Source organism: Azolla caroliniana, unplaced genomic scaffold (assembly GCF_043228905.1).
Source record: "Azolla caroliniana isolate FFs.n. ecotype wild unplaced genomic scaffold, voAzoCaro1.0.p SCAF_4, whole genome shotgun sequence".
NCBI lineage: Eukaryota > Viridiplantae > Streptophyta > Polypodiopsida > Salviniales > Salviniaceae > Azolla > Azolla caroliniana.
This window is the reverse complement of record NW_028230439.1, coordinates 4631315-4646191: the sequence shown is the minus strand read 5'-3', so window position 1 is coordinate 4646191 and position 14877 is coordinate 4631315. Positions and strand designations below refer to the sequence as shown.

At 39.8% G+C, this 14877-nt stretch overlaps 1 protein-coding gene across 2 annotated transcripts; it reads right to left on the bottom strand.

The window, feature by feature from the left end:
- Nucleotides 1–7691: 7691 nt before the first annotated feature.
- LOC147864918 (uncharacterized) lies at nucleotides 7692–9018 on the bottom strand. Of its 2 annotated transcripts, none has more exons than XM_087318619.1 (3): nucleotides 8359–9018; nucleotides 8183–8221; nucleotides 7692–8034 (listed from the first exon to the last, which is right to left on the bottom strand). In XM_087318619.1, exons 1-3 carry the CDS (start codon nucleotides 8792–8794, stop codon nucleotides 7937–7939), a joined length of 573 nt encoding a protein of 190 aa, XP_087174745.1. In that variant the 5' UTR covers nucleotides 8795–9018; the 3' UTR covers nucleotides 7692–7936. The 2 variants fall into 2 exon arrangements, with proteins under 2 accessions (XP_087174745.1, XP_087174746.1); XM_087318620.1 differs by having other exon boundaries at nucleotides 8189–8221.
- Between the last annotated feature and the right edge of the window lie 5859 nt (nucleotides 9019–14877).

The following is a 14877-nucleotide window of genomic DNA, read 5'->3' as shown; positions in this document are numbered from 1 at the left end:
CATCCCATTATTTATACATAATCCTTCGAATCGTGCCAGACTGTGTATATGTTCTTGACACCTGGCAATCGTGTTTTTCCTCTCTCTCTCTCTCTCTCTCTCTCTTTAAGCGTCAACAAAAGATACCCTTGCTGGTCGCCACTCCCAAACTCGATTTTTAATCGATATTGTTTTTTTTAAGAACTCTTACATGTCTTGTGTGTATTTATGCAATGCACTTTGTAGGAGATTTGATTCGATCAAACACAAACTCTTTGATACTAAATGATCTATCGATCATTGTTCTCTATCAAGTTAGAATTGTTTCAAAAGGTAGTTTTGACCCATGTAATGCAGTCATAAGACCGATGTTCACCTTGCACAAGAGAAAACAATGGTAACTTGCCATGAATGTAACTTATCAATAGTCCCATGCTTTGATGTTGTAAGAGAGACATGTGTGAAAAGTCGAGTTTGACGATCCTACTGCCGATGGCCCATAATTGTATGCTCTTTGCTCAAAACCAACTCCTTGGAGTTAGCTTCTCAAGCAAATTTTATTTGATTGCCTACAACTTAGAAACGTCCCACTTCACTATTTTGTTCTTTATTTCGAGTGCTTGTAAGCGCTCCAAAGTCCACTACGCATTTCTATTTGATGTTTTGTGGGTTTATTTTGAGTGCTTGTAAGACCATAATATGGATGTGAAATAACTTATCATGAACTCCATGTTAAGAAGGAATGAACTTGCCACTAAACTACATACTAGATAGAGATGGGGGGGGGTCTGAATATCTCTATAACAATCAAGACATTTGATACATGAGATGCTTGTAAAATCTTAATTTTTGGTAAGACAAAAGCACGCAACCAAGTCAATTGATATATGAAATGCTTGTAAAAGCTTAATTTTTGGCAGTTAAATAAAGACAAAAACACACAACAAGATCCAACATATGAGTATGAGCATGCACGATGGTGATTAATGTTGCCTTCCTCTCCGGAGGTGACACCTTCGATTCCTAACCGGAATCAGATCAAAGGATTGTGGTACGTGGTGGTCAGATCGCTTTTACAAAACAGGATGACACCCTACAGATTACGTAAGAGGATACCTCGGGTTATGCATACACGATAGAGAGAGATAGGTTACTTAACGATTATTGAAAGTGAACAATGACACAAAATAGACCCAACATTGTTTAGATTACAAAAATGAGTAGTGATTACAATTACACGGTTATCTGCCAGAATGTATCAGATACACTGTAGTAGGATTAATTATGTAGTAACCTCAAACTTCTCTCCTATATGTCTCCCTCTCTTCCTTTGATATGTTGCTCCTTATATAGATGCTCCTCGGCGCACTCCTTCTCCTTCCACATTTTCGGCTGTGTTTGATTGCGTTCGGTTGTTTACCTACCGCTACCTAATTCCTATTGTGATTCTCATATGTTACTATTTTGGCCCACGGACAACACCTGGCACACCCGTGGGACAGTGCCTTGGCATGTCGAACCCAACAAATAGAAATTTTCAATTCATAAAAAACTTTGTTGAAATTCATAATTCAGTATATATTACAGTTCATCCTCGGTCAAAATGTGGAGGATTCCCTCCACCTGGTTTAGTTCAGCTGTTATGTCCTTTGGAATGGTCGCGGGGCGGGGTCAGGTCGTGGTGCGTTGGTGTTTTTGGCCGAAATGTCTGTGGCAAGCTCATTTTTGTCATTGCTTTGTAATATCGGGGAGGTTGGGGTGTGGTTGTCCGGCTTCGTTGTTCGTTCGTCGACTTCGCCAAGTTGTTTTGGGGCATTATCGTTCAAGGCTTGTAGCTCCGTTTTGATTGTCAACAACATTTGATCGTCGTTGAATTCCTCAATGAGGGTGCCGTTGTACGTGTCGATGATCCAGAAAGGCCCTGTCCATCGGAATTGAAGCTTGTCGGGCATAACCCCGAGTTTTGTTTGAAAAACCAGGACCGGTTGCCCGATTTCAAAAGTTTTGTCCGGTATCCTTTGGAATGGTCGCGGGGCGGGGTCAGGTCGTGGTGCGTTGGTGTTTTTGGCCGAAATGTCTGTGGCAAGCTCATTTTTTTCGTTGCTTTGTAATATCGGGGAGGTTGGGGTGTGGTTGTCCGGCTTCATTGTTCGTTCGTCGACTTCGCCAAGTTGTTTCGGGGCATTATCGTTCAAGTCTTGTAGCTCCGTTTTGATCGTCAACAACATTTGATCGTCGTTGAATTCCTCAATGAGGGTGTCGTTGTATGTGTCGATGATCCAGAAAGGCCCTGTCCATCGGAATTGAAGCTTGTCGGGCATAACCTCGAGTTTTGTTTGAAAAACCAGGACCGGTTGCCCGATTTCAAAAGTTTTGTCCGGTATCTGACAATGTTGGTCGACGAAGGCTTTCCTTCGTCTACGGTCGTGCTCCAATTGAACCAGACTGGTAATCCGTTGTTCTTCGAGTTCGAGCAATTGGACCAGACGTTGGTGTTCGGATTCTGCTTCCGGTAATCATTCGGCTATTTGCAATCGTAAGCTAGGTACTTGGAATTCAATTGGCATTACAACTTCTAATCCGAAAGCCAGCCGAAAAGGCGTTGAGCCGATACTGATTTTATAGGTTGTGAGATAAGCCCATAAAGCACTGTGTAGTTTATCATCCCAATCCATGCGATTCTCATTGACGATTTTCTTAAGAATGGTCTAAAGGGTTTTATTTGTAGATTCGGCAAGACCATTAGCTTGGGGGTAGTACGGGGTGCTTTTCTTGTGTACAACGGCGTAGTGGGCGGTTAATTCGCATATGAGATGATTGATGAAGTGTCCTCCTTGACCACTTACTAGCTTGATTGGACAACCAAAACGGCACCATAAATTTTCGTAAATGAATTTTGCGGTTGATGCTACCATGTTATCTCGAAGCGTTTTTGCTTCAACCCATTTCGTACAGTAATTAGTTGCGACTAGTATATATTTGTTTCCGGTGCGTGTGGCGGGGGGTTTAAAAGGGCCTACGAAATCCAAACCCCATTTTTTGAATGGTTCCAAGGGAAGGATCGGCTGGTGAGGCATGCGATCGTGGTCATTTGGTTGTCCCATCCGTTGACAAAGATCACATTTTTTACAAAAATCATGAGCATCCTTTTTCGTGGTCGGCCACTAGAGCCCACTTTGCCAGATTTTTCGGGCTGTGACGTCTCCTGCATAATGCCCGCTCGCGATTCCGTGCGCCTCCAGATGCCATCCGAGGCGTTGTGAATAGACAGAAATTACGGCTTCAGACTGTTAATCGTTTTCGAGCGTCAATTGTGAGGTGGTCCAGGGGAAGTCCCGTACTTAGGAATTGTGTCATTTCGGTGATCCAAGCGTCATTAGGATCAGACTCGATGGGTGTTGTGTCGATGGAGAATAGGGCGGCGTCCGGTAAGTCACTGTATTCCTGGTCCGGTGGTTCTCCCGTTTCCAAGCGGCTAAGATAGTCAGCAATCGCGTGTTGAACTCTTGGTCGGTGTTGAATCTCGAAATCGAACTCCTGAAGGAGCAACATCCATCGTGCTAACCGAACAATCATCTTCTTTTTTCATACCCCATGGGTGGGGTTTAAATAGAATAAGATCTAATCATTACAAAAGCCGAATGGACATAGGTACACCTACTTACCCCACCTAGCACTACACCTTACACATTTCATATTACACCTTACACACCACCTTCCACATTACACCTAACCCTCCCGTACACCTATACGAGTAACACCTGGCACGCCCGTGGGACAGTGCATTGCACGTCAATCCCACAAATCCCATGCCAAAAACGCATTGACCGGAAACTCCATCGGTCTTCACTCGACGGTCGAAAATCCCTCAACTAGATTACTGCTCTACGGTCGATAACTTCGATCGGAGCTGGCTTGACACGAACCTTCTCGTTCAGTCAGCATATTGCACGATTGGATCACACACCAATCGGCTTGTCCATTGTGGTAAAGTCGTTGACGGTTTAAAAAGATTGTGGGGGGGGTGGGGTTTAAATAGAATAAGATCTAATCATTACAAAAGCCAAATGGACGTAGGTACACCTACTTACCCCACCTAACACTCACACATTCACATTTCATATTACACCTTACACACCACTTTCCACATTACACCAAACCCTCTCGTACACCTATATGGGTAACAATTAAGAAAACGTAAATGTCATTCCTTTTTTTCCACATACAAGTCATGACTCATGTCTATTGTGAAATGCACATAAGAGATCAAAACCAACCTCCTTAGCTTCTTACTTCTTGCTCAAATTATAGTCGATACAAAGACACCCATTTGGGTTTGCTTAGCCACATGCATGCTAAAAAGGGTGTGCTAAAAGGTTAGCACAAAGGAACACATGCACACCACATTTCCCCCCTGAGAGAAACAAGGAGTTTTACCACATGGGGAAAGGACGGGGGTCAGAAGATGGGCCTAGGGTGACATAGGGCTTGATGTGGGCAACATGGGCGGAGGTGAACTAGTCATTGGTATTACGTCAGAGCAAGTACGTAATGGATCTGATGGCACGAACTATAGTGAACGAGCCAAATCCCTTGGTGCTTTTGGCGTTGTTGTGCGAGTTGTAGGTTTCAAGAGCTGGCTTGTCGAAGGAGGGGGAGCATTTGTTGGAGATAGAGCCCCCAAGTGGCATTATCCATGTTGGCAGGTTTGGAATGGACATCAATGGACAATTCTGGTAGGAGGCGAGGGTCACGTCCATAGAGTGCTTGAAAAGGGTTGATTCGTGTCAACACCTGTGCGGATGTATTGTAGATGTCGGCCAGGTTTTGTGGCATGGATTGGTGTAAGTAGCAATCTCCTTCTTGAGGGTCTTATTGAGACATTCGGTGAGGCCATTTGTCTAAGGATGGTATGGGGATGTAAACACTTGTTGGACACCTAGTTGAGCTGTAACGACGTTGAGGACATCCCTATGGAACTGGTGGCCCTAATAAGGTAATAGTTGGACGGGGCTAGTGACAAAAAACGAGCTAGCAATTGACAGATAGAGATCAATTGCTTTTGTGGACTGAGGGCCACCTGGACTTGGCTGAGGTGGGAGACAAGAGGGCTATCGTGTAGGAGGGGGATCGAGGGAGCTCGTGGGACAAGAAGTTGATGGGAAGTGAAATCAATTATAGTGCGACGCTTGAGGAACCAATCGCACCCTAAGGTGAGGGGGCAGAGTTGGTGGGGCAAGACATAAAAGTGGTGTGAGAAAGTGAGATTCCCTAAGGTGACGGTGCAATGGGCTTGCGTGCGAGAGTGTTATAGATGTTGGTGATCGCCAAAAAGGACTTGGATGGAGGGAGCGGTGGATGTCGGGAGGCCTAATTGGTGAACTAATGCCGGCGCTAATGGAAGAGATACTATTACCAGAGTCTAACAAGATGGTGTGGGTGGAGTGATTGAAGAGGAGAACGCTTGAACATGTGGGGTTGGCTCTTCCATCAGCACCCTAGAGGCCAGTTTCAAGAGCTAATTTGAAGCATAATGTTGGAGAGGACTTTCAAGAGTAGAGGTGGCTGCTCATGAGGCTACGTGAACTTAGGCTGCATAGGGGTATCAGATTTGGAGGCGACGGGATGGAGTTGGGAAACTATGAACAAGGGAAACCATGAACAAGGTGTTAGTGACTAAAATTTTACTCCACCAATAGACATAAACTTCCCGTTGAAGGAATCTTGTGAAGCTTAGCAACCATGGTGGTATCTGAGGGGAGTTCATTATCTCTGCAACAACAGAAGCAATACCAAAAGGTTTCCAAGAAGATAATGTCCAAGGAAGAGAAGGAACAAACATACATAATGAAACACAGGAACATGAAGAATGTAAATCAGAAGAAGACCTTGAAGACCTGATTAAGGATGTCGCAAGAGTACACCGCATCTCAACCAATATGTGCCCGTCATCTCCACCAATATGTGAAATGCATATAAGAGATCAAAACCAGCCTCCTTAACTTCTTACTTCTTGCTCAATTTAGTCGATACAAATGCACCCATTTGGGTTGGCTTAGCTACATGCGTGCTAAAAAGGGTGCGCTAAAAGGGTGGCACAAAGGAACACATGCACACCACACTATGAACAAATTTCTTTGTCCAAGCTTACAAATCCTTTCATTGTACCATCATCACCTGCCATGCGGATATGCGTTTTAAAATTTTTCCCAAGCAAATAGAAAATCGCAAAGTGTTTACATCATTAGATGGCTACATTTCCATAATTTTATAAATAGAGCCACTACTCCACAAAGCTTACCTTGTGTCACTTACATGGATACGAAACAACAACAATACAATTATTCGGTCCCAATAGCTCTACTTGTGGAGTACCTACTAAGGCAAGATCAATAAGCTTAGGTATTTGTTTGGCACGTGGACATGTGACCTGTCTAATTGTAGGTCCATACTCAATGCAAGGTACATATGGAAGCAAGATAACTATAGCATGGGGATAGCATAACTTAAAGAGCTTGGTGCATAGAATGGTAGAAGCATACATAAACTAGCATATAGACACTTGATACATAGGGTTATATGTTGGACAAAAGGGTGGAAATTTAGCTACATTATGTTGTCATATCATCTTGCACATGACATGCAACATTAGAAAAAAAAATGGAAGATTAGCCACATCACTATTATGTTATCTCCCATCTCTTGAAAAACAACATTAGGTAGAGGGATTTGGGTGCATATGTGCCCTCAAATAACACAATTAAGGCTACTAATTGCCGATCAACATAATCATTGCACCACATTCAAAGAAGCATTGAACATATACGAACATTACTACTCAAAAGTAACAAAATCAAAGCTTGGCACAGGGATTATGTACAGGGATGCAGAAACAAATATCTATAAGAAACAAATATCTATAAGAGCACACGAATTCATTTTTCTCACTTTATCCATGGGCCCTTCCATCAATACATAAACAAAAGAATGACCTTTCCCAATGCATCACACCTTATAAAACCCTCTTTGGATTGTCGATGTCATTGAGATATGAAATGATCGCAATAATGAATGGCACAATCAATGCTTTATAGGTTCTAGGTAGCATTAGAGCTGTTGGTGGTGCCTATTCTCGACATTGCTACATAAGAACATTGATGAAAGTCACTTACTCGGGTAAACAGTAAAAATCTATCACCTTAAAAATTACCGCAATTCTGAGGAGATTGAGGGGTTGGAAAAAAACAAAATGCAGAGGCAAACAATCATAAGATTGTACCACATGATTTTAACCCTCTTACACCGAGTAAAAGAGCCTTCCCACCCAAAACACTTTACTGATGAAAAGCAACAATTTCATCGACTAACATTAACATTGATATAATAACAAATCCCATTGAAAAATGGTGGATCTAGTAGAAAGTGGCATATATAAACGAATGAAATGCAATTTGCATGCCATTTCTTAAAGTGATTCTTCCATAGCTTGCCTCCAAGATTTCCTCATCACCCAAAACAAAATCCGCATTAGCTCATTCACAGTTTTAGATTAAATTCGACAGAATGAATGCTCTCACCAATCCAAATATAAAACATTGAGCTAACAAGGTGAATCAAAATCACTGATTACGTTTCCATAATTCTTCTGATTCTCAACAAGAAGGAAGATCGCAAGAAACAGGCGACTTAACGAGAGTGTGGTGGCCATATGATGAGAAGGCACTGTGAGCGTATTGATTTCGAATGCATGTTTCACAGTAATAGAACATAACCAAAATCATTAACATTAAGATATGAGAGGGCGTTATCCAAAAATCTGATCAAAATTCGAAACGAATTAGAGTGCTAGCTGCCCTTCCTAAATGAGGCATTAAAAAACGGGGGTTTGTGTGTAATCTATCTGGATACAGAGATTCAAAAGAGCGATGATTCGCCTTGTAAGCAGCGCGGATGCAAATTACATGAGAAACGCAACCATGATCAAGAGAGCGAACAGGGGAAAGTTGCGAATAGAGAAAGCGGGGACGGCGGAATTAGAATCCATGTTCGGGGAACCTGTCATTAAAACAGAAAAAAAACAGAAAGAAAGAAAGAAAACAAGAAAGACGTGAGCGATCTTTAGCCAGCGTTGAATAATGGGAGGGGTGGGAGAGAGAATCAGAGAAAGAGATACAAAAAGAAAGTGATGATTGTAAGTGTTTACCTGTACCTGTAGCAGGGGTGGGGGTGGAAGGAGTAGAACCTGGCATTAACAGAGACAGAAAAGAAAAATGGGGTTAAAACTTAGGCAGCGTTAAAGATGGGGGAAAGTGGAACAGCAGATCTAAAACAGGAACGGGGAATGGTGTAAATGGGGGGGGGGGGGGGGGGGGAGTTTACCAGTACTAGTGGAGGGGGTGGAGGTGGAGGTGGAGGTGCAGTTATCTTGGCTAACAACAATGGAGAGCTTGCACTCAGCAGGGAGCTTGAGCGCGGACTGGATTGTGGAGGTGTAGGCAGAGTTTTGGAGGTAGGAGCAGAGGCAGGAGAGCTTGGTGGTGTTGGTGATCACGGATTGCAGGGGATTGCAGCAACTGGCGTCTGGAGCCGCCGCTGAGGAGGTGAGTGCCGATGCGCATGCGGAGAGCGCCGTCACAATGCTCGTGCAATCTGCTGCTGCTGCTGTTGTTGTTGTTACTGATGATGGTGTCGATGCTGCTTCTGCTGCAAATAGAGCAGAGGGATGAAGAGAGAAGCTAGCCGAGGAGAGAAGAAGAAGGAAGGCAAGGAGGAGGAGGATGGAGCAGGAGGAGGAGGTGGAGGTGGAGGACGCCATAGCTCTCAAACGAATGGATGAATGCCAGAGACAGAGACAGAGACAAAGGTGTTAGTAATGCTACTAAGCTTAAGCTACAGCAGCTAGATATGGAAGATTTAGACAGATTAGCAGGAGAAAGGAAGGGGAGGGGGGAGGAGAAGAGAAAGATGGAACAGCCAAAACAAGGGGAGCTTACTGTGTAACACAGACAGAAATAATATTGTGACAGAGAGATACAGAGAAGACAGAGAGAATGAATGGGTTTTAATGATGTGGGGTGGACAGAGGAGTAAGTTAAAAAAAAAAGAAGGCAGAATGTATGTATGCTATGTATGTATGTTATGTATGTATGTATGCATGTATGTATGTTATGTATGTATGCATGTTATGTATGTATGTATGTATGCTATGTATGTATTCATGTATGTATGTATTCATGTATGTATGCATGTATGCATGTTATGTATGTATGCTATGTGTATGTATGCATGTATGTATGTATGTTATGTATGTATGCTATGTGTATGTATGCATGTATGTATGTTATGTATGTATGTATGCATGTTATGTATGTATGTATGTATGTTGCCTCTGTAAGAATGTATGTATGTCAGCTCTCAATAAGATGTAGGCCCCGCAAACCCCAATTAATGGTACCTTCACTGCCGTATCGCCAGGGATGTTCAGATCAAACTACATACATACATACATACATACATACATACATTATTACATGTAACATACATACATACATACATATGGACAATAAACCATGTCCACGGTAAATTACAAAACGTCCCGACCCACCCCCACCCTCTCTAGACGTGCTCCTCACCAACCCAACCCTATTGATTACTTTGTAGTTACCTTATATCGTGGTTTAATAAAACTATTAATCAACTAATAATTAGTTTCAACCAATTTTCGTAGGTTTAGGGGAGCATCTAAACAATCAAGTTTCCCTTGGTTCTAATGAGAAATGAAACTCTATTTCAATTCATCTTTCGTTTGTTAACCAACCTAAGTGTGTAAATCCCATTTGAAATCTTAGAGGAGGAAAAACCCTAAGGAAGATGCTCCGACCTCAACAAATTCTATAATTTCCCCTAAATTTTCTATTCCAAATTCTACTCATAAAGCAATACGTGACAAGTTCCAATAAAGAACCTGCCAGTTTTTGTCCTAAATCAGAACCCCATCCAAAGAATTAAAGACTACACTACAAAATATTGGTAAAGTCAAGGGCAATTCATGAGAATAGTTACTAGTTCTTCCCCTTCTAGCCAATAGAATGCATGTCTTAAACTAGTGCAAGGAAGTCATTTCTAGTTTATGACCTACTAATCATATAAAAGTATTCCTCACAAGTTTCAAGTAGAACATTTTACTCAACCTGTTGTTAGAAATCACATGCCTAATAATAGACAATAATGATGTCATGTGACCTTGTCGAAACCTCAACCACAAGTCCTTATGTAAGACTTGCTCAAGTTTGACTATAAATGTTATAATAGAATTTCAATATGATTATAAGTTACGAGTTAGGACAACCACATAAAATTTACAAGGACCATACATTATGTTTTGTTTCATTTAAAGACGTGACTTTTTTGCTAGGAGTTGCGTTCTTGAGCCACAAAATAGAAGAGGTAACTATGCTATGCATTTTGTGAAACACATTTTCAAAGAAACATAAATCATTTGAACTCAAAAGTCTAAGGGAATGAAGAGTTCTCCGTTCTAAAGATTTAGAACCCTTGTTCACTTTGACCAACATGGGAAAAAAGGTTGCTACTAAGGACTTCAACTAAATCACTAAATGTGAGTATGACTAGGAACTCATAAAATATGATTTACAATCTTGAAATCAGTGGATGGCACATTTGGAGGTTTTAATATTTTTTATTGATTTATTAATTTACTTTGTCTCGAGTCTTACCGTACTAAACAATTTTCAAATACTTATAGAAGTGTGGACGACATTCCCTCGAGCAACGTTTAATTCCTTGGGACACAGTGTTTGATCTTGCATTACCGATGAAATGCCATCTTGTCTAACTTTGAAAGATGGTTTCCAGTGTCAATCTAATATAAGAATTCATACTCTATAATCCATTCCTTGCCATTCATGAGAGTTTTCTCTCTACCCTTTATTCTTACATCATCTTTCTCATTTTAACAACCACTCCCTAAGCAATGACCCCACTCAACTTTTATGGGTATGTAGTAACGAGCAAAGGCATTTAATGCTTCACATGATATGTATATAGAAAATGAAAAAGGTAGATCATTGGATGTGCATACAAATCAGATGTCTTCATTTTCCATCTTGAATGTGTTTGGTTTCCCTCCCTTTACCGTTCTAAAAGACCAATTGGCATTGAGTGAGTTTCCGCTACAAACAAATAAATATATGGTCACATAGGGAGGGGAATCCAAAGTATAAAGGGAAAATGCATTTGAAGCCATGAATAAAGAAATCTCGTTAAGTTTGTTAAGGGCTATACTAAGCCAAACTTAAAACAAAAGGTATTCATGTGTAAATAAGGCTGAGGCCTCTTTATTGTTTCATTTCCTTCAGAACTGCTTCCTATATTTGAGCATAACTTTGTATACAAATACTTGTCTTGTGACACGATAGAAATTATATAGCATTCCACATAATGTATGTGGCAATTTGCTATAAACACTTTCCATCATCAAAAAAATAATTACAATTGTCAATGTAAATGGGAAGGATGAGGACACACAATGTATACTATGTGTTAGGACTTAGGAGTCAACAATGTCAATCTTTTGTTCTTTTATTAAATATAAAAACGATTGTGTAATGTAGAATATCATGAGAAAGGCCACCCTTTGCATGAACATGAACACAATTAGTTTTTCTATGAATGAACTCAAATAAGCCATTTGACCTTGCATTATTTCCCCAAAATGTTTAGCTAACATATATTGCAATAGATCTTGCCCATCATCTAGATTCATCATAACGTTAAATCTACAAACATCCATAATTAATAACTTAGTGTTGAGATAATTGACTAAGGTAGCAATTTCAACTCCTCTCCAAACTCTATTCATCATATTGAGGTATGTATACAACCAATAATAGTACTAAATAAATATCGGTACCAAACATTACAATAGACGGGCCACACTAAACATGACCTACAATTTTTTAGCATTGTTTTAGACTAGAACACAATGCCAAACAACATAATATAGAACCTGATGATTAGTGCCAAAGTCCCCTTCCTTATTTTTGTTCTAAGGTGGTTTGTGTCGTATCTCCTCTCTCTAGATAACCATAACTAAAGCACGATCCCAACCTTTATCAGAGGCTCTCTCTCTCTCGTACAATATATGGTTTATACATACATACATGTATACATACACACATACACACAAAACCCCTTTATTGGAGTTGACTTAGGGGGTACACAAGTCAATATCCTACTTTATGGAGACAATATAAATTTACTCTTCGAGTCTAAAAATGACCTATATAAGTTTACCTTAACGCCTTAGATGGCTTTTGGACACAAAGAGGATTGATGGTGAATCTGGGGAAAATGAAAGCCCTTACCTTCTACACATATGTTGGGGTTAGGACTAAATGTACCCTAACGCTCTCTAATCGACAAGTTGAAGTAGTCTAATCATATGTACATCGTGGAGTCACTTTTAGTGCTCAATTAGGAAAAAAAATTATGACACATGCAACCAAAGATAGACTAACAAGAGGATACGTGTTCCTCTCACTCTTAGAGAGACAATGCCACCACACATACTTCCAAGAGCCATGAACAAAGGGCTCTTTGACTCATTAGTGACCCTTTCCCTCATATATGTTGTGATAATTTTGGGTCTAGGGCCATCACCTTTTATGTGGTCGCAATTACAGAGGCCATTGGTCACGATGCTATCATGCCAAATCCAAAGCAAATCAACAATGCCACATGCAACCATTAGGGCATAGTTCACTCCACCCCCGATGCTAGTAGTTTTTATTAATAGGATACATAGCCAACCACAAGAAAGGATCTCTCACCAAGCTTTCAATGCATCTCAAACACTCTATGAGTCTAGAGATACTAGCTCCCGGTATAGTACTGTAATAAGTTGGCTTTTCAAAAATGTTCTAGACATTAATAATCTACCTCCTCTTAGGTACAACCAAGAGATAGATAAAACTTTAATCTCTCATGGGGAACAAAAAAAGTGATATGCCAAGAATTATGACAAATTTATATTTGACATACATGGATCAACCCACGAGATCCACTCCCATCTAAAATGTTTACTATAAGGAACATCTCATGCATTTCTCTAAGTTGGGTTTTATTATATGTCCAAAAAATCTAGATAGGTTCTTACTAGGAGTCGGCAACGACTTAACTCAAGTCTAAACTGAGCCTTTAAACCATTTAAAAATGGTTTGGTGGTTCATTTAGGCTCGATTCAAGCTTGAGCTTCGTTAACCGGTTTGAGCTTAATTTGGCAAGGCTCAAGCTGAACCGAACCAGATTGGGCAAAACTGGTTTACAAATCGGTTAGGCTAAACGATTTGTCCAAATTGTTTCTTAATCCAATTTAGGCTTAGAAGCTATGGTCCGGATACCACACCCACGTCAAAAGCTTGAATACCCCCACTCCTTTATCAGAGACTTAGATGGAAATGAAACTAGTCTTAACACATATCCATTCCTTTATAGAACATGTTACACCCCATAATAAATTTGTACCATGTAATAACTTGTTTATTTATGTTTGTTTATTTTTATTTTCAATCATTGGGTACATATCCCATTATTGCATTCCAATGTCTCATGGGCCACCTTTGCTCTTAAAATGTATGTATATATATATACATACATACATTGACATATTCGCATTCCTGGGGCCTGCCCCACGAATGTATATGAATAGGAATACGAATACACGTAAATGTATTCGTTTTCTTTCTTTTTTTCAAATTTAAAAATAAATAAATAATAATAATAATAAATTGTGTTTTTTCTGCGAGCGAGTGAACAATGAACAACTAGCAGCAAGAGAGGAAGCCTTACCCTACTCCCTCCGTGTGCTGCTTACATCCTCCCCTCCCCCTGCATGCTGTTCTCGGCCAGAAAATTAGGGTTTTGGTTGAAAACCCTAATTTCTGCCATAATTCTAATTTTGACAAAATTTCTTCTTTTCGGCTTACGTCCTCAACTCCCTCTCATGCTCTACGCTAATCCTACATCTTGTTGTCCGTTGCAAACTCACGATTTCACTGAAACCCTAAGTTTTGCCGAAGCCCTGATTAATTAATTATTAATGTATTAATTGATTATTAATTAATTAACTAATATTTTTCAATGAATTAAGATATGTATTTGTAAATTAATTATTATATTAGTGAGTTAATTAATTATTATATTAGTGAGTTAATTAATTATTGATGTATGTGTGTGTATATGTATATATGTATTTGTATGTGTGTATATGTATATGTAAACGAATGGTTTTATAATATTCTTAGGAACATTTTCTATTCTCAAATATCACGAATATTACAGATGTCGAATACCGCGAATATCACGCATGGGTCAATCTATGTATATGTATATATATTCGCAAATATTACAAATGTCGAATACCGCGATATCACGCATGGGTCAATCTATGTATATATATATATATATATATATATATCACACAGGTTTTGAAAGTTATCATGTCTTAACTCTTATGGACTTGTCTATATGCATTGTAAGAATCTGTGGTGTTGAGAGTTATCATTTCTTAACTTTTATGGACTTGTCTATATGCATTGTAAGAATCTGTCATAGACATGACAACAATTATGTCAAGATTTGAACTCTTGACCCCTTGTATTATAGTCAAGTGTTATAATGTAACCAACACATTCAAGTACATAATCGTGTTATGTATATCTTCATAGAATCATGATCTATTCACGTTCTAAGAGTTTTTAGAAAGTTCTAGAACTAGAAGGTTCTAGAGGGTTCTAGAATATTCTCCAAAATATTCTCAAGAATATTCTAATGCATGTACTTCAACTCACAATATAAATACTTGTAACCTCCTTGTTC

Coding starts and splice junctions, on each gene's coding strand:
- LOC147864918 (XM_087318619.1), bottom strand. CDS start 8,794: ATGGCGTCCTCCACCTCCACCTCCTCCTCCTGCTCCATCCTCCTCCTC. Junction 8,222..8,358: donor CACCCCCTCCACTAGTACTG/GTAAACTCCCCC, acceptor TGTTAATGCCAG/GTTCTACTCCTTCCACCCCC. Junction 8,035..8,182: donor CACCCCTGCTACAGGTACAG/GTAAACACTTAC, acceptor TTTTAATGACAG/GTTCCCCGAACATGGATTCT.